The 20,192-nt window shown below is 34.0% G+C and overlaps 1 protein-coding gene across 4 annotated transcripts in view; it reads left to right on the forward strand.

The window, feature by feature from the left end:
- The window catches only part of PPFIA2 (PTPRF interacting protein alpha 2), a gene marked incomplete at both ends in the record, with an annotated part of 283,268 nt that overhangs the window by 187,395 nt on the left and 75,681 nt on the right, over nucleotides 1-20,192 (forward strand). For 3 of the 4 annotated variants that reach the window (XM_082279657.1, XM_082279658.1, XM_082279659.1), the window contains one exon: nucleotides 1,777-1,851. The exons of the other annotated variant lie outside the window; for it this stretch is intronic. In XM_082279657.1, coding sequence (XP_082135783.1) covers nucleotides 1,777-1,851 — 75 coding nt within the window. The remainder of the gene's footprint in view (nucleotides 1-1,776; nucleotides 1,852-20,192) is intronic. 4 annotated transcript variants of the gene reach the window in all.

The following is a 20,192-nucleotide window of genomic DNA, read 5'->3' on the forward strand; positions in this document are numbered from 1 at the left end:
ACATAAATGTTTCAGAAAAAATTTCAAGTTGCCAACTTATTGTATTTCATTTTGACTTTTTACAACTGCCTGCTTGTGAATTTTCTCTCAATCATCCTGTCCCAAAGCAGCGCTTACAGCCAAAGAGATTGAAGCCAGAAACATGATTGTAATTTTTCCGCATTTTTTTTATCTAATTTGGTATTTTCCTTAAGAAGTTTCTCTCTACCAACTCCCATAGTGATTAGAGAGGTTGAAATCGGGCTTCTCTATGCCCCTCACTGGTTGTTTTTAATAAAGTATGTAAAAAGGAGCAAAAGCCTCAAAGTACTGCATAAGAAACTATGCAGTAGTTGCATTTGTTAGAAAGGCTGAATAGTTTTATTTTTAAGTGTTCATTTCCTGAATATGTATTTCATCTTTAAATTTAGTCACTTTTAAAGTCAAGTGAATATGCTATGTTTTAGTTTTGCTAAATAATTTTCATCTACTAAAATCTAATCCATTCTTGGGATATAGTGAATCTGTTAGCAAGATCTCACTTCTATCAGTAGTAAATGAAAATGAGGTATGTAAGGAAATGTATTATTTATTAGACTAAGAGCTGTCACCAGAAAAAATACTAAAGTGTTAAGACATATAAAACCGTTTTAGGGATCTCCTGTATTTGTCAAGGATGTGAAAGCAATGAAAACATGTTATGTTGCTTTGTGCATGAAAGACTGATTTTGTTTTGCTTTGTTTTCCAGCTACATCCCTTGGTCTAATAGAGTATGCTACCTTACTCTACAAACATTGCTAATAGCCTTAAACATCCATGGATCAGCAGCTGGAGCAGCACTGCTGTGGTGTAGCTGGATCATGAAAAGAAGTACACCTTAAGTGTTGATTGATTAGTCAGGTTATAAAGTTGTTTCTTGTGAGGTGCCTAGTGAAGTTATGTAGCTTCAGAGGGTCCCTGAACAGTCAGGAGAGAGAGTCACACACAGCACTGGAGGTCACTTCAGGTCTGATTTGCCTTTGATTGTACTGGGAGACTGTAACTGCATTGCCAGCTTAGGTTACATGAGCTACATGAGCTGACAATGAGGCAGAGCACTCAAATCAGCTATGAATATGTCTTCAGACATATTTAGTATTAAGCTAGTATTAACTATTAATGATCAATATTTAGCAATAATTAAAATACTAGTAGTAATACTAATTGAGATCATAATAGTCCTTAGAACAGAAGAGGTTATTGATGAAAATGGTGCAAACACAGAGGAACTTTCCACTTATGAGAGTGTACATTGTTTATAACTTTTTGCAAAACTGAAACAAATGCATGATGATATAAAAATCTCTAGTATTGTGCCTGAAGGCAATGCTGAAAGTTATTTTTCAATGAATTTATTGCGTTCAGTTACTATAAACAGTTTAGTTATCTTCCACGGAGTGAACTTAAAACATCTGCAAATGTTTTTTTTCTTATCCTTTGTAAAAGATGTTTCTGAAAGTTTTATTTTTATGCCAAATGTGGTCTTAAAATATTTTCATTTGCTGTGTATTCTATAAAATTACAGGCAGACTGTGGAACAGCAGTGTGGCATTTAAAGTTTGACACCTCTTTTAATGGGTTAAGTTTTCCTGTAGTTAGGTTTAAATGTTTACTACACAGTATGTCTCATGAAAGGGTTCAACACACATGCCTGCAAATGGAGTGGCAGGGCATACAGTAGAGCATATGGCAGATTATATAATCTTTAAAGACTAATAGAAATTACGTTACTGCACATATTTTGATTTTTCTTCTAGGTAAGGGAACGACTGAGGGTTTCTTTAGAAAGAGTCTCTGCACTGGAAGAAGAACTAGCTGCTGCTAACCAGGAGGTAACATAAAACACTTTCTCCCCTTTTGAGGTTAAATCTCTCTAATACTCTGTCCCATGTGTCCCCTGTCACTTTCCTCAAAACTGTCAGAAAAGAACCCCAATAAAACAAACAAACAAACAAAACAAAACAAAACCAAAGAAAAATTACATTCTGAGTAAGCTTCTCAGTGAGGTTTGTTTAAGGTGGTTGTAAGATTAATACAACCTTCTGTTTAGTTCTTTATTCCCTTCTTCTCTTCCCTTGTGAGCAAGCTAAAATCCAAGAGCTAGTGACAGATTCCCACATTTCTTATTGGACTTGCAAAAGGAGTGAACCAACAAATATGTCAGATACTATAAACAATTCAATAACCTGAATTTCCTTTTTACTATAAGTAAAACACACACACACGTATATATACTCATTATATAAATGTTAACATTGATGAAGGAAGGATTATGGATGACCATGAAATGTAGGTTTGTCTCTTCCCTTATAACTGCAGTGTATCATGGTGTACTGTGGTGCCACGTAACTATTGTGAACTTGGACAGGAGATTTTTTCCTGTTTGCAGACTGTTCCCTTTTGTTTGAACGGGTGAACAGCAAAACATGTTGTTGTATTGAACAAACAGCTGTACACTACACATATATAGAAAGGAATTCTGCACCCTGGAAAGGTGATTTTGAGGCCACAAACTTTAAAAAATGAAGTCTTCTGGTCACTTTACTATTCCCATCATGTTCTGAATCCACCTGACGTGTGCTTTTAACACAATTAAAAATAATCCAGATAAGCAAGTTGGATTAAAACTATTTTGGGTTATGGCCATTTTCTGATGTCATTTTATTCAGGCTTAAAACAGCAATTGAAAGAAGCCACAGACCATCTCAAATGCTACCAAATAATTCTTGAAAAGTAGAATACCCATAATTCAGAATAATGTGTGACAATGTAAAGTAGAATGTAAAAAATACTCCTAAAGTATTTTTTTACTAATTTAAACTGGAAAAGGTACTTTCTTAAAGTTACTTCTTAAAAACAGGATCTTCAATTGAGATATTAGTACTTCATTTTTTTATAAGTATGATAAAATATAAACCTATTAATGTGCTATTTTGATTCATCCCTTTGCTCTCTGAAGTAAATGCACTTCTTCTGTTCAAAAATAAGATTCTTCTTTCAGAAGGATCCAGAAAAGTTGTGTTCAAATTATATAGTTACACTATGCTGTGTAATCTGTTATTCGCACTAGTGTTTGTTAAATAGCAAGCAGTCCTTTTGGTCACTCAAACCAATGAGATGTATCGCACTCCTGCAGTCCCTCGTGCTCATGATCCAATTAAATCTAAGTTCACTTCACTGGGCATAGGATCAGGTCTTTAGAGCATTGCCTTGCTATTTGGAATTTTAAAAATTTAGTGAAACTTTTTTTACAGTAAGGAATAAAAGCATGCACAATGAAATTAAATTGAAATAGGACTTCCATACCTTTTCTTGCCCCAAATCGTTAGAAATATTATACCAAGTTTGTGTCTACGTGACACTAAAGACATATAGAAGGACACTAAATCAATGAAGCATAACATAACCAATAACACAATCTGAATATTGTTCCAGTTTCCTTTGAGGGACTTTTGAAGCTGAAATTCATTTAAATAATAATGAAAAAAGAGTGAAATTGGAAGAGATGTGGAAGGGAACAAGTGGATTATTTTCAAACAGTTATGCATTTGAGCAAGAGTTCAGATAATTTTCACATAATTAGTTATTTGAGTAAGACAAAATTAATTAGAACACTGTAGTATTTAAGTCTAGTTTTATGCTAAATTCCACAGTGAATACACAGGCAATAAAGCACTTTAAAAAATTATTGTATTATATATGAAAATAAATGGGCTAAGTTTCTAGGGGAATTGAATAGATGGTTTTCAGTAATTTCTGTATTCCTGTCTCAGTGTCTGTTCTCCCAGGAGAATTAATATTTTCTTTAATATCCATTTTCTCATACTTATTCTAAGAGTGTACTATATTCAGGACTACATCTAAACATAAACTGATAACAGTAAATTGGTTCCCTGATTTAACAAATTATGTTTCGGTATATGACAAGTATCAGATAAAAAGCAGTAGAAATGTATATGTTAAGTTATTACCTCTCTCTGAAAGCTTGTGGCTGTGGCTCTGACACAGCAACAGTGAGAAACTGCAGAAATTTATTGGAAATAAAAATAAAAAAGTAAAATAAAAAAAATTTGCAGAGAACAACTGTAGCTTTCCACCATTAGATGGTAACTAAACTCTCATTTAACAGGCTTTGTGGCATATTACAGACATAACAAAGGGAGTGAAATCATCTGTAAATGGCAGAGCTGATTTCAGCTCTAGGTGCTAACACAGTCTTAAAAAGCACTTAATATTGGATAGGCAATAGAAACACACCTTGACTCTAAACTCCAGAGCAATTCAGATGGACGTTTGGACCTGTTGGAGGAACTCGGCTTGTGTAGCTAATGTTTACATGTAGTTACACAAGGATAACAGGGAAGGGTTTTCATCTTATGGGCTTATATTTTATTAAAGCTTATATTTTATTAAAGAGTGGATTAAAAATTCTTTAAATATATGTTTTCCTGGGGAAAAGGTTATTTGACTATATTTTATTTTGCTGCAGCTGATTAGTGACTGTTGGAAGGGGCCATTGTACATAGCAGCAAACTGAATTGCTGCTAGTGAGTTTTTGTGCAGACAAGGGCAAGGTAACTGTCTACAGTAATAAAATTCCATGTTCGTCCTGCATTTTTTTTTTCATTTCTGCTTACACTCAAGACCATTACTAGTTCACAACTGGTAGATGTCCTGTTCATTATGTCTGTTGTAGGTAAGATGAATAGAAGATACTGTTAACAATTTTTTTGAGAAATTTACCTCCTGTTTTTAATTAAAATTACTGTAAAACATAGCTACATTTGCTTACCCCTTGGGTGCTTTTAAAATTATGCTGGTTCTCATCTTCTTCGATGTAACCCATGGTCTCTTCAAATCATTTTATTGCTGAGGGTTATAATTTGCAGTTAGCAATTAGGCAAGATGCAAGTGGGACATCCAATAACAAAGCTCAGTGGTATAATAGTGTTCTTCAAGGGAAATGTGATGTTTTTCAGTGAGTGTATGAATATTTGCAAAGCTGAACAACAATCTGCTAACTAGCTTCCTTTTTACATACTAATTTGAGATGAGTCTCATTGGCAAGAGAAGTGGGATGTGGGTTTATCTTCAGTTTTGTGATTCATGATCTTAATGGGATTTAACTTTAATGTTGAAAATACTGACAAGATAACGACTTTTGTTCCACAGCTTTAGAAATACTCTTATTACCATTACAAATGTGAATCTTTGTTAAAAGTATGCTAAACTACACACATGCAAACAACACGCTGAGGTTAGTCATTAATGCCATGTATTCCCAGAAACCCAAGTGCTAGCAGCTTTCACAGTTCAAGAACATATAGATTATAGACCATGACCCTTTCAGTGACACTTTTAAATCCATTTCTGCAGCAATGTGCAGTGTTAAATGGCAACTATTGCAGTTCCCATTAACAGATTTCCCTGTTGCCCAGAGCCTTCAACAAATAGTTCCAAAAAACAAAAAAACCTTTAAAGTTTTTTCCAAGGTTTTTTTTTTTAAAATCGTGTTTTATACATAGTTAATACTATAATGGAATCATTATTTTTTTAATGGCTGCATTTAATTTGCACATAAATTTTCTCCTGTTCATTTTAAACAATTATCGATCCCTTGCAACATCCTTTTGTGTTAATAAGAATCATATGATAAGTGGCATTCCAAAACCCTATTTTCTTTCTGGTTAATACACTGGTTTTTCCATCTTTCCTCATCTTTCCACAGTAGAAACTGTGGCATGAAAAATACAGCTTTACTTACATTTATTACCTCAAAGATACTCTTTAGGAACCTGGTAAACATTGGGACTGTAGAATATTAAATTAGAGAAACAACTGGTTTGACTATATATATCACTGTACTACCGTATGCTTTTCCTCAGCATTTGTTCCAATTGCCAATGCTGTTTCCAAATGCCTATAATCTCTGACACATAGATTATATTTTAAAACACTCAAGCTTCCTTTTAAAGCCTTTTTGTTACAATTGCTTCTGCAGAGGTTTACTTGACTTTGAGACTAAATTTAACTCCTGGACCTCTCAGAGATCTTGCAGGAGTTTTCCATCATAGCTCACTGTTTCATGTAACTCATTATGTTCTCCTGTTTAGGCAGTGGGTTTCTTCCTGACAGTGGGTTAGTTTATTCATTACGGTGCCCTAATGTTAATTTTATAGCATTTATGAAAGCACTCATCACTGAAAAGAGAGGGTGGTTTGCAATTTCTGATTCCTTATGTTCCATACCAGAGACAGCAGAAAATGTATCCACTTATTCGGCAAAGAACTTCCAAATACCATGTTAATTGCCAAACTTCTGCTATTCAGGGCAAGTCAAGAAAACAGTAAAAAATGTAGTAAAACTTGTTACAGCTGAGGAAAGTTTTGACTCTAACCATGAGGGATGCTGCAGACATGACTGTGGTATCATAACTGCTAATGAAATTTTCTATAGTATTTAATATATATATGTATTTCAAAGTGAAATCTTAGCTAAATGTGGCATGTCATTTTTGCCCATGGTTGCATATTTGTATGCCTAGCTTCTTCATTTACAGTTAGGTTAAGGCATCTTTTTTACAGGGGTTTCTTGTTGGCCTTAGGCTTGCTGTGTAAATACAGTTCAAAGTGATTTTTGAAGTAGAAGTTTTGTAAAAAGACTGGTTTGCTGGGAAAAATAGCATGTGCATTTGTTGAACATATAATTTACACAAAATTTCATCAATCCAGAATTCAGAAATTATAGATATCCAAACTTTGGATGAAACTGGGTGGAATTCAGGGACTTTGTTTTTCTGAAGGCCAGGCAGATGACTTATATCTTTTTCTGGTGACTTGAGACATACATTTTTTTGCAAAGAATCTGAAACACCCTTCCTCTATAGTATCTCCTTTCACCATATTTTCTCAGAATCATGCCACTGAAAGTTACTGCTTTCTGATCTCTCCCCTACATGTTAATTTTTTTAAATGTCTTTTTAAGCTATAGATTTGCAGAGGTCTGACTCTAAAGAGATATTCTTTGTGGTCTGAACTTTAATTTTAAATGTACATGTAGAAAAATATATCTTTTCTGCAAAGTTGCACATAATTAAAAATATCTTGATTTCAAATGTAATTTTTAGATGCTATACATAATTGCTTTTTATTCTGTCTTTAACCTTAGTCATCTAGTTAAATGTTACCCCTGCAGAAAGTTATTGTTGCCCTTAAGTTTTAAATGTGGCAGTGATGCAAAATGATGATTTTTTTTTGATGGTTATTTCTTATACTACATGCTTTACAGCATTCATTTATTTCTCTTCACATTGGAATTAGTATGTGTAGCATGGCAACTGAAGAGGTTGAAAATACAGCAGCACTCTATCCTTCATTGCCTAATTTTTTTGCAAAGTGAAAAAGAACTAAGCACGAGAAATAGTCAGTTAAGTTGCCATAACTATTTCATTTTGTCCTCAATTAATTCTAATCTGAGTTCTCAAAGGAGAAAAAAACCCCACTAAAATCCTTTGTGGATATTCAGGGCAGCAGGACTGATTTTGCATTTGCATCTCTTTTTTTTCACTAATTTCATGTTTCACTAAAATACAGAGCAGAATAGGTCTAAAATTCAACACATTTTCCAGATAGCAACTGAAGAACAATAATTTCTATTGACAAATATTGACATATTTGAGGTGAACATTACTACTGCATTTGCAAAAGTGGTTTCTTAGTACAACTTCCATAATCTTCTACCACAGAGAAAAATCTTCATACTTTGGCTACTAAAAAACATATATTTTCTACCATGAAAGCAGATAATGATTTTGCAGATAACAGTATTTTTGTACAAAAATCGTAGTGACTTAAGCCTATTTATGTTTTACCACAGTGTAGTGTGTGCAATGCAGAAATGTCTATTAAATATGTTCACCAGCTTTGGTCTTCACTGAAATGGTTTTGCAGAGCAGAAATGTATTGCTGCCTAAATGTCTTAGAGTGTTTTCAAAAGGCATCCTGAAATGCTGTGTTCTTTTTCCCCTCCATTTAGCATGCAATCACCTGTCATAAATCCTAAAATACTGATGTCGTGTTCTCATTTTGCACTGTCATTTTGTCTAAGTTGAATGCTTCCCATGTGTTCTTTAGAAGACACCAGTTTGTAAGACAGGATTCATGGTCTGTGCTCACGGGTTCATGGAGCACTTAAGGAAAAATGTAGCTGAAGAATAAAGTTTTTTATTCCTTAACAAAGCCAGTGTGATTAATAGTTTTAATAAAATGTTTGTTATTGAATAGTTGCTAGCTTGTATATATTTTTTCTATGTATTTTTATATTCTTTTGAATATTATGTCATAAATACAATTGTTATTTCTGGTTATATTTTCTAACTATTCTAAGATCCCAAGTATGAATGGATTCAGCTGCTTCAGAGTTTTACTGCTGTTAGGGAAGGATTCAGACTCTTGAACTGAGATGAAAAATTCTGGCTGCTAAGTATCTCCACTGCAATTTTGATTTTTTTTCTCAGAACCTTGTGTCATGGCCAATTAGTTCTTCTTTTTATTTACTTGTTAAATTTTTATAGGATTTGTTATATAAGGATTTGTGACTAGAGTAAATCCCAGTGTCACAGGTTTATCAATAAGAGTAGAGTCTTGTTCTGCTCAATTTATTCATAAAATAACCTGAGATTGTTTGCAGTCTCTCCATTTTTTGCTATGACACATTGCTGTGTACCAATAAGAACATGCACAAATTACTCTTAAACTTCTGTAAGCTGTTATTTGCATTAAAAGAAAAAAAATTAATTTTACTAAAATAATGCTTAAGGGAGCATGACAAAAGGCAAAAAGCAATGTCAAACTGTGACTTGCTACTTTCACATTCTTTACTCTTCTCCCAAAACTTGCTGTGCAGCTATGATGCAATTGTTTAAATATACATTAAAAGAGCAGTGAGATCAATATTTGAAATGTTTTTTTGCAAATCTCTTCAAATCTACTTCATTTTTATGTCTGACAGAAATATTTGATTTAATGAAAACTTAGTCCCCAATGATTAGAAACTTGGGTGATTTAATGCCTTGTTTTACTGAATAAATGATGACTGGAGATTAAAAATTCCCAGTTTCCTTTAGACCTTGAAGCACAAACTTTCCATAAAATTAGCATCTTCATCAAAATGAGTATATACCTAATCCAGTATATTCTTTCACTTGTGTGGGTCTGTGTTTTAAAAGCATTTATTTTATAGGTTGCTCATTGTGAAAACTAATTAGGTGCTACTACTGTAATGTAAAAATAAGAAATAGAGCTACAGATTCTATTACAAACACTTATACTATTCTTCCCTTCAAATGTTATATTCTCATTTTTTTAATACCTGTGGCCTAAGTCTTCAGACTTTTGCCTTTGGGGAGATTGTATTTTCCTACGCATTAACAATTGTGGATGAACCTTAACTGCAATTTAGATTGCTGCAGAAATATAAATATGCAGTCATTTATTTAGTAGCAATATATTCCGTCTTCACTTCCATATTGAAGTGCTTCTATTGCACATTTTTGCTATGATTATTACCGCTCTACAATGCTCCCAACAGACCTCCAGTAAAGGACCAGGATGCCATTTTGTTAGAAAAAAAATACTGTAACCTGGGTCCTGCTCTATAGCACTTAAGAGTATAAATTTGTCTCATGGTGTCCACTGCTCATACAGATGTCGAATGGACAGCGTTACTGTAAAGCCCAGGTAGCACAGTGACCTGTGCAATAGATGTGGTGAGCAACAATTACTCTCTTTGCTACCATAGGAGCTCTGTAAATGTCTCACAGGACTCAGGCTCATCCGATACTCTTTGAATATTCTTGCTCCTAAAAGCATAGAGATTAATTCAGCTGGGATGACTGGTTAGCTGTTTCTACAGCAGAAAATGTAGGATGCAATCCAATAGAGTTAATGGGTTCATAAGTATTGATAGATAGACTTGGCTAAATGGCATAACTTGATTTTTGACAGCTGATGGCTGTAGTGGCATCTATTCAGGTGCACAGTCTGTCACACAATTGTTTTTCTGGGACCCTGCACAGTTCCTGGTATGTTGTATGAATTCTATCACGCTCACTGTATTTTAACTCCATGTGTGGGAGTTAAATACTGGGTACATGCGCCCTCTCCCCACCTGCAAGCCTGGTTCTTAATGGAAGAGAGATTGGGTCTGCAGACAGGAAGGAAGTGGCAGTGTTCCCCATGAGGTCCTGCAGCTAAATAACTGTAGGACACAGTATTCATCATGAAATAACACTACTGCTCTGCAATAAATCAGCATGTATGGGTAGTTTTCTGGATCTCATGAGGTTGAGTTATTTGAGTTATTTTTGGAGTCTGTACAGTGTTTTATATTAATCAGTAAAGAGGGATCACAGAGCGTGCCTGACGTTTTTGCACAGCAGCAAACAAATATATCAATATATGACAGAGCTCTGTGAAGCTGAAGAAGATGCCTCAGAGACAGAAGATAAATAGATCTTCTGATATCTCCTTTATTGCAGAGAATTACAGAATAAGAAAGCTCTGTGTTTCCAGCACAGATTTTATGGATTTCTAATTTACCACACATTTGCACCCAAAGCAGAAAAAAGGGAGAAAGAGGAAATAGCATAACAGCCAAGGAAATACAAGCTGAGAAAACACAGGGATCACATGAGCCAGATGTGTGGTTGAGCATTTTTCACAATTGTTTGCCAACACACCTGAAAACTCCAGGAGATTAATGCAATTGGAAGGTTGCTTATATATGGTTAGTTTAGGGATTGTTCATAGTCAGCATGAGATTAGACACCTGGATAATTCCAGTTTGGATTTAATGCCTTCTATTTGGCAATCTGCTTAGGGAGCTTAACAAATCAATGGAATGCAACTCTCACCCGACTTGATTTCAGAAAGTCTCGTTAGCAAATGCCTTACTTTAAACACACTGACTTGCTAAAGTAAAGAACATAGCATGTAGGTGAAGGTGTGCTTAGTTGACATGCATTGGGGAGCTCACTATGACTTGTATAAAGTATATCCATGAAGATTTTTATACCTAATGTTTAATTTGCTCACAGTATTCACAGAGTGCCTTTCATGAGACATCAGAAAGAATATATCATTTCTCTTTGATCTGTTATTTTGGGAATCATAAACTTTGAGATGGATGCCATTTTATCCTGCACTGGAAGTATGAATTCAGGTCCCAGAGGATAGCTGCTTATCTTTCTGTTTGTGTCAACTTTGGGGTAGTTTGTCATTTGACATTTGTCAAATGAGATGTTCAAGCAGATGATAGTTTCATGGCAAGAATTAGGCTTGCAATAAAGGATTGCAAGACAAAATGACTCTTTACCATTAATTATCTTTTTGCAGATCCATCTTGATGATTACCCTTTTTTTTTAATCAGCTGGAATAATAGATTGTTTTAACATTTCCTCAATGTTCTTCTTTGGAATGATTATTCAATTTTCTCTTTATATGTTAAATATTAAATGATTTGTTAAAATCATCTACTAACTCTCAAACCAGATTTTAAATAGTATAACAAGATCATAGTATCTTTTATGCTTATTACTCTCCATAATAATTTTTTAATGTATGAATAGACTTTGCATGCTGAATTTGAATAAAATATTTAAATCTATTACATGAGTCAATCAATAAAATCAACTTTAAGCTTCACTATGTTTATATTTATTAATCAATATTCCCATTAACATGTGAACCAGAAAATGTGTCATTTGTGTTTTCAGATTGGATCATATCAACCCTACAGTGCACATGCAGCTCTAAGAGTATTCTGCAAATTCGTAATGTGGTTAAATACCAAGATGCTTTGCATATTTTTTCTTTTAATTTAGTGCAAACAACTACTCATCATATATGCCTGTAATAGAAATAAATATAGGAATAATTTTACTTAGAATTCAAAAATGTGAAAGATATTGTGGGTTGGGTTAGGAAATGTCAACATCAGTAAATAATAAATAATCTTCATTGATACTAATGGACACCATCAGTGTATAGGTGAAATTATTATAAAAGGAGCTGTAGAGGACTTGACTTGGTTCAATCTATGGAAAATGAGCCTGCATGCTTAACTTGTCACCTGGAGAGTGTGGTTTGAACCCCTTTAATGATGTAGAATATGTGGTTACATACAAATAGAAGGAGAAAAAAAAGAAACCATATGTATAATTCCACTATATTAGAAAAAAAAGTCATATTAGATTCCATTCTACAATAATCCTAGGATAAAGGCATTATTTTAGAAGTTCCATGTACAAGGAATGTCCTTTGTAATTAAAAAATTGATAAAATTTGTATCAGTGGAGCTCATATCCTCGATCTTCACTGGAGAAACCTGGGGAAAAAATTACTACCAGTAAGAATGTCATTGAAAAGTATTGAGATCTTGACTAAAATTAAATGGGTACCTTTGGCTTAATACTTGAAATATAGACTGTAATTCACTCTACTGAGCTTCAATTTCAACCGAGTGGGAATGAAATTTGAGATTTTTTCCACTTGTACATGCAGATCATGGCTTTGATAGTATTTAATTGTATTTCTAGGATAAGGTTCATTTCCTTTCTGAATATTTCTCATATCCTATCTATCTGTTGTATATTTTCATGTTTTCTACAGTCAGGAGCAGAGATAGTGATTTTAATACAGATACACTGTATAGGAAAATGTGATAAAACTGAATATACATGCAGAATAGTGGTTTTCATAACAGACGTATCCAGTCAAAATAAATCTAAGCAATCTCAAATCTCTAGGTGACAATATGCAGACAAAGAATACAAAATTTCATTTGGGGAAGACTGTTTTTACTCATAGGGACATATATTGATATAACCAAAAGAGGAAAATAGATTTGCAGTGCAAATAGCTAAGCACTCTTTTTCAAACTGAGCAGGATTTTTCAAACTGAATTATATTTGTTAAACAGGGGTACATTTCAAGTAAATGCTTTATGTACTAAGAGCAACTACATAAAGCCCTAGAGGCACAAATATCTGTGTATATATTATCATATATATTAAATATACACATGCACACTATGTATACATGTTCAATAACATATATTGTTGAAAAGAATGAACATTATAATGTTTCTGCCAAATCCATCCTCAGCTCTGACAAGCTGGAAATCAGACCCTACCAATGAACTCTGGAGATTTTGAATACTGGTCTTTGTTAGGGTAATAATGAAAGAACAGTAGTTTCACTACTGTTTTGTTGAGCTTGGTAAGCAAAAAAAAAAAGCAAGAGAAATTAGTCAGCAGGTGTCAAATACACACTATAATGCAACCATGTAATTGATGTTTGTTATTATTTTCCTATTGTGCTAGTCTCTGAAAAAGACAGTTCTCTCCCTGTGTTGTATTTCATACAAATTTTGTGACAAATTAAAAGTAGTACATTTTTGTTTACTTAGATAAGGGCTTCTGCAGAAAATGTACTGAAATGCACCTGGTAATCTCTGAAAAATCTTGACAGATTTTTCATAATAGCACCTGCACCATTGCTTTCAATTCTTCTGTTTTCTAAGTGCTGCTATAGAAACAAATGGTGCATGCTCTAGAGTACATGTAGTAGCACAAGACAGGTATTTACACAGTAAAAATTTGGTCCACAATTTACAATGAAGCAAAGACTAATAAACCCTACTGCATTATTACCAGCCTAAAGTGTGTTATTACTTTTAAAGTACAACAATGACTGCTGCCCCAGACATTTAGAGTTCAGATGGAGTCAGGGCTCAGTGATGGTGCAGACAGGTGCAGGAGGCTCTGTGGTGGGTCAGTCCCCTGCTGCAGCCAGCTGAGTGCCACAGCTCTGCGGTGCCCCCGGACCACAGTGCCCTTGTCACCAACACCAGTGACCTCCACAGGCATGTCAGTAAAGCACTGATAGCTAGGACCTTGTCAATAGTTATCACAAGCACAGGCTGTCAACAGTAAAGGACCATGGGGTTAGTATTTTCATGTTTTCCATTTAAAATTAGGAATCTGCCACAGGTTCAGAGCATTTTCAGTCGTTTTTTGCATGTTGTCATTCATTATGTGTGCTTCCACAACATGAAAGCAGAGTCTGGATGTGCTGTCCACCATACAAGCAGGATTGCAGAGAGCAGTGCCAACACCAAGATCGTAAAAATAGAATAATCAAGAAAGAAGCTGCAGAAGCAAGAGGTGTTAACTTTCTTTGAGAGAATTTGAAGCATAGGAGGTAAAGACTTACTTAAACTGTAAAAGATGTGTAACTGAGGGCTGGAGCCCGGCATACTAGCTACTCACAAACATACAAGATTTGTTTTCATTATTCTCTGATTTTCTGCTAATGTCTGATCTCCAAGGCTCCCTCATGAGGATGACTTCACTTTAATTAGTATTTCTATGTAACAATGAAAGCTAAACAGCAACATTAATTAAAGGTCAGCAATCTCAAAAAGGGGGAATTCATTATGTAAATATGTTGAAAATATATATTACCCATAATTTCTGCAGTTTTTTATTTGAATAAAGTAGTATTTTTCTTGACATGTCAGGACAGGTTTTAAAGGACTCAATTGTGTAAAGTTTCTAGAAAGGTCACCACTAAATAGCAATAAAATACACCAAAGTTCCAAGCTAATAGAAAATAAACCTAGCTGAGGTTGTCAGTCAGACACAAACATTTAGGTTACAAGTGAAATTTGTAATAAAAAAGCCTCACTTGAAAATTTGACTGATTCTTTTTTGGTTTACATCACTGAATGGGAGAGAAGACAAAGTGCTAATTTAAAAAAAAAATTTAAAAATGGTTTTTTCTTCCCCCAAAGTGCAGTGTTAGGACTGATGGTTTCATTGCCTGCCTACCAAAGTTTTTTTTTTCAGTCAGAAAAGACTTTTTCCTTTATTTCCTTTATTATTTTTTCCCTTGAACTATGGCTAATCTTGATTACTATGCTGTATGTTCCATATATATTTTAATTCCTAGGTATTCTGAAAGTAAAGCCCAAAGTCTGTATTTGCCCTTTCAAATGCCCCTGGTTGTAAAACTCAGAACCTCCATTGCTGAATGGAAAAACTAAAGCATTTCAAAACTAAAGTCATTTTTATGGAGATTCATTTTTATTATTTCAAAAGACTTTGTATGGATCTATGAGTTTTGTTCATGAAATCAGAATGTGCTATTTATGATAGCCTGAAGAGCATCTTGTGTTTTCTCTCTCAAATGCTATGTATATAGCCAGCCATCAGTCCTGTGCAGTTCATTTGACTATGATACTGAACCATACTGAGATTTATTTCAGTGTTGGAAGATGATGTAAACAAATTCAGTGGTTTAAGGTAGGATAAGTTTATGAAAAACAGCTTTTCAAAAGCTTAAAATAATTTCATTGCTTTTATAGAATCACAGAATCATAGAAAGGTTTCAGTTGGAAGGGACCTTAAAGACCATCTAGTTCCAACTCTCCTGCCACAGGCAGGAATGCCTTCTACTACACAAGGTCTCTCAGAGGCTCATCCAACCTGCCCTTGAATGCCTCCAGGGATGGAGAGTCCACAATCTCTCTGGGCAACCTGTTCATAAAGTGATGAGGCACTGGAACCTTATAAGGAGTAAAGAATTTCTTCCTAAGACCTAAGCTAAGCCTGCCCTCCTTCAGTTTAAGGGCATCCTGCTTTGTCCTGTCACTATATAGAGAAGTATATTAAGTATTCCTAGTACAGTTAATTGCCTGAAGACTGAAACTGTAATGAGATAAAAAATGGCCACTCAAGTTTCAACAGCAGAGGTACCTGGTCATTTAGGATTTTTTATATTTAGAAATGGATTCTGATCTCACACATCTCAAATAATTTTAAATTAATTAATTTGCAATATACCCAAAGTAAACATGCAGAGTAGTGCTTTCCCTGATTCATTTTGTGTCTAATGAGAGACTTTGTGCTCTCAATAAATGCACTTCAGGTATAGTTTGTGGGTTCCAGTATATTTTCATTTTGTCTAACAAGCCTATTTCCTATTTTGCCAGGTTTTGTGTCCTGTTTTTTCCTTTCCTTTTTAGTTATCCTTCACAGTTTTGTAGTTTTTCAACTACATGTGAATCTTTTATTTCTTTCGTTTTTATATCTTAGTGTCCTACTAAGGTTAGTAATCAGACTGTTTCCCTTGTTAAATAGAAGGAATTTATGCTATTGCTTACTGATTTATAATCTCACGTTATCTTTATTAATTATCAAAATTGTCTTATTACATTGTCCTTTTCCAAGGACACAGCTGATGGGTGTGGCTCTATCAGGTAATTCTCCAGATCAGTACTGGCTCATGCATTTATCTTCTGTTGTATGGTGCATTTTATATTTGAAATCAATATTCCCTTAACACCTGGATTCAGACTATTAGATTCGGCCATTTATGGAAATGGAGACCAGCTCAAATTTTGAGCCTGAATTGCTGAATTCTAGCTTCATTAAAAAGTATGTGATTCAACAGTATCTGTAGATAACAGACACAAATTCTGCTAAGATTTTAGAGAGAATTTATGTGGGTAGTATAGTGGAGGCATTTACCAAAACTTTAAATTCAAAAAGCTGGGCTTTAGGAATGTTGAAATTATTTTATAGTTGAGACAGAAAGGCAGAAGTTGTGTAAGGTTATGTTCAGAATCATTATGACAGAGTAGGCCTTAGAAATTGTGCCATTTGTTTCTAAGTACTTTTGACACCTGGAAGACATAATCTAAATAATTGGAAATTCTTTAAAATGTTGCTGTCCCTTGTCAGTCATAAATCTAACAGGCAAAAGTGAGAAGGATGTTGAAGATCAATATGCCGGTGAGAAGAGAAGAAGCTGAAGGAATATTTCTTCAGACTAGAGGGTATTTTCATGGACTTAAGGTACAAAAGTTAGAAAGGTCCAACTAGAAGAGTAATACTCTACATTTTATTCTTAAACAGACAAAAATCACTTCATTTTTCTGAATCAAAAAAAAAAAGAATGTATCAGTTCTGCTGAATGCGCTTGGCAGAGAAAGCAGAGAGCCACATTTAGGCTTTCTTTAGACTCAACTATGGAGAGACTCAAAATTTTACTGGTTTAGAATCACATTGAAAGTCATTACTGTGGTCCAGGTCAAGTGTGCTAAATAGGAAAATAATGTCTGTGATTTTAGAAATGGAATATAATAATTTGAGGTCCACAAGCAGAAGCTGATAAAGACAAAAGTATGTGATATATGTGATATATTTGTTCATATTTTAGAAGGTATAATTTCAACTTCAGTGTTTGGGTTAACTGTCCAGCTTTGGGTACAACAGTCCTAAATAGAATGATGATATTTATCCACATTTATTTTCTATTAACCTGTCTTGGAGCCCGGGGGAGGGGGGACAATTTTGATTTGTTTTCAGCCACTATGATGCCATCCTCAAGAATATTACCTTTTACTTTCCAAAACAAAGAACATAGAATGGAAACCATCAGGAATTAATGTTAGAGGTTAGATAATATGTAGGTACTTAGAAAGTTGTCTGTGGACATGTTTTGTAGTAGATATTTTAAGCTGGATATAATAAACATAAAAATATTAATAGAACAGAGAGGCATTTCACAAAAATAATATTACAAAATTTTATCTGCCTTGAACCATCATTTCCTTACCTAGATCTCTGCTATTATTGATGTCTCCCCTTGTAATGATCATTAGAATTTAAGAAGGTTTGGAGTCTACCTAGGAAGAATTTAGAGTAATCTGTGTCTTCACCCAGGTCATCAACCCTTCTTCCATGTTTTGGAAACCTTTTTTAAAAGTTACACAAATAGTTCAGTGATTAAATTAACACTTAAATTTGCAAATAATTTGCACATTATTGAAAGTTAAATCAGAAATAAGTAAGTAATAAAAAGGAGTATGATAGCTATTAAAAACTTTTGCTTCAACAAAATGAAAAGCAAAAATTTATGTTTATTTGTAAGACACTGGAGAATTTCCATTCTTCCTTAGGAGCACTAATTCTGCTTTAATATATTCATTGAATCAAGAGTAGAAAAAGAATGAAAACAATTTAGCTGTGTGGTTCTTCACAGTTTAGATCTGTTATCTGATGACTATCTGAGAGCTGAAACTTTTACATTGTGCCAGACTTCAAACTGTTTGCTGATCCTGTATATATTTGCTCTGCATTCATTACAGTAATAAAATCATTGAAACTGTAATGTTTAACAATGATGGATTTTTGGCAAAGTGATTGTTCCCAAACATTAAAAAATCAAGAAAATGCCTCCAAATAATGATACACAATATTCCATTCTTTTATTTGCCTGTCATCTAAAAGGAACAATTGATTTTTTTTCCTTTTTATTTATTTACTTGCTTGGAAAGTGGTGGTTCTATGGTACCTAAAAACCCCTAGAGTCTAAGAAAACTTAAACTCTTTTGAATACGTGCTGAAATGACAACATTTGGCACTAGTGTTTAAAGAGTATTCTTATTAAGCTAAAGGGCTGTTAAGGATTTGTTTTAGATACAGGTGATAATTCAAAATGAAGGCATAGTGATGTCTGCTTTTTAATGCATCAGCAAAAGATTATCATATGGAAAATCCAGATCTATTGTTGCCTGTCAATTAACATATCCTATGATTTCACATTTTTTTTACATTAAGTGTAATTGCTCTATATCAGTCAGGATTTTATAATATGTGTGTTGTAGTATCTCAATCTGCCTGAAAGTCTCTTTAAGCACTAATTGATGGCTAATTTTGTTTGGTGGAAGCCATAATTTCACTAGTTTTGATTTGAGAAATATTTGAACCATAAAGAAAAAAAAGTGAGTGAAGCTATTCAGAAAACAGGCCACGAATATTAAATTACTGATTAATGTGCACAAAGTAAGACTATGCTAATGAGGTTATACCAGTCCTTCTTCTGTTTTTTGGACAGATGCAATTCTCTTATTTAGGCAAAATGTTTTAAAGTTCAGTGTATTTGTACAACCCCTAAAGACACAGATTGCATCAGACAGTTTTAGTTCCCGTACTTGTAGTTTCCTATAATTGCTTGGATGAAATGCTGCCTTCAAGTCTTGGTCTTGGCAGTGAAATCAGTGGGAGTATATGACTTCTACAAGGGCTGTAACTTGGAATTTTTAGTGAGCAGTGAATTAGCCTGCTCATCAGAATCTCATATTACAGCAATTTTCAAAATTTATATTAAGGAAGAGCTGTTTAAAGTGGTGTGTCTCTTACATCTCAAATGTTGGTCAGAGTGATTCAAATGGTTAATGATTTAAATATAATTTAAAATAAACATATTGGAAAAAAAGTTTCAAATTAAAATTAAATTATTCACATCAAAGTAAGTTTATCTTTATGTCAATTAGAACTAAATTAAACGATATTCAATTTAATTAAATATCCCACAAAATCTTGGCTGTAGCACATGCATGCCAGGTAGTACTACCTTATATTCTCCCTCCTACCCCGTGCTTTTGTATTCTAGGACAGGACAGTCTTTTAGGGTGTTTCTGACTCAGGACCTGTGCAGACAAAATACGGTGACAGAAGCCTTTAAACTTACACCAGCTTTCTAAAAACAGCATCTATACATCCTACCAGTGTTCTGCTGTGTTTAATACATAATGTTATTCATCAGGTAAATCATTTACTGTATATGCTCATGAAAGCAGAACAATACAGAGATATCTAACTGTGCAATTTAATGAAATAAATTGTTCATATTAGCTAGATCTTCCAGCTTATCATAGTATACAATGTAAAAAAATTAGGACCTAAATCTTTCTATCCTGTGTATTGCCTGAGAGTAAGCCACAAAGTCAGAGAGAAAGCAGTAGCTATTTTCCAGTAGCTGCATGGGATTTTTACTAGCATTACCAATACATAACCAATATTTTAAATACAATAAAACCTGCTTGTATATGTGCTAAAATGGTCAATGAATAGTAGAGCATGTTAATGTACATGCTTTTCTTAACAAAAACCACGTGAAAAGTATGTTGCTGTTACTGGTGGTGGGAGGCTGACAGAAAACCAGCATTTTGTTTTACATCACTTGGGTTTGATTCATAGCTTCGTGGTACTGTTTTCTTATAGCACAAGTTTGGCATTCATTGAATTCTATATAAAAGAGTAAG

The sequence above is a fragment of the Coloeus monedula genome, assembly GCF_965178545.1.
Source record: "Coloeus monedula genome assembly, chromosome: 4".
NCBI classification, from domain to species: Eukaryota; Metazoa; Chordata; class Aves; order Passeriformes; family Corvidae; genus Coloeus; species Coloeus monedula.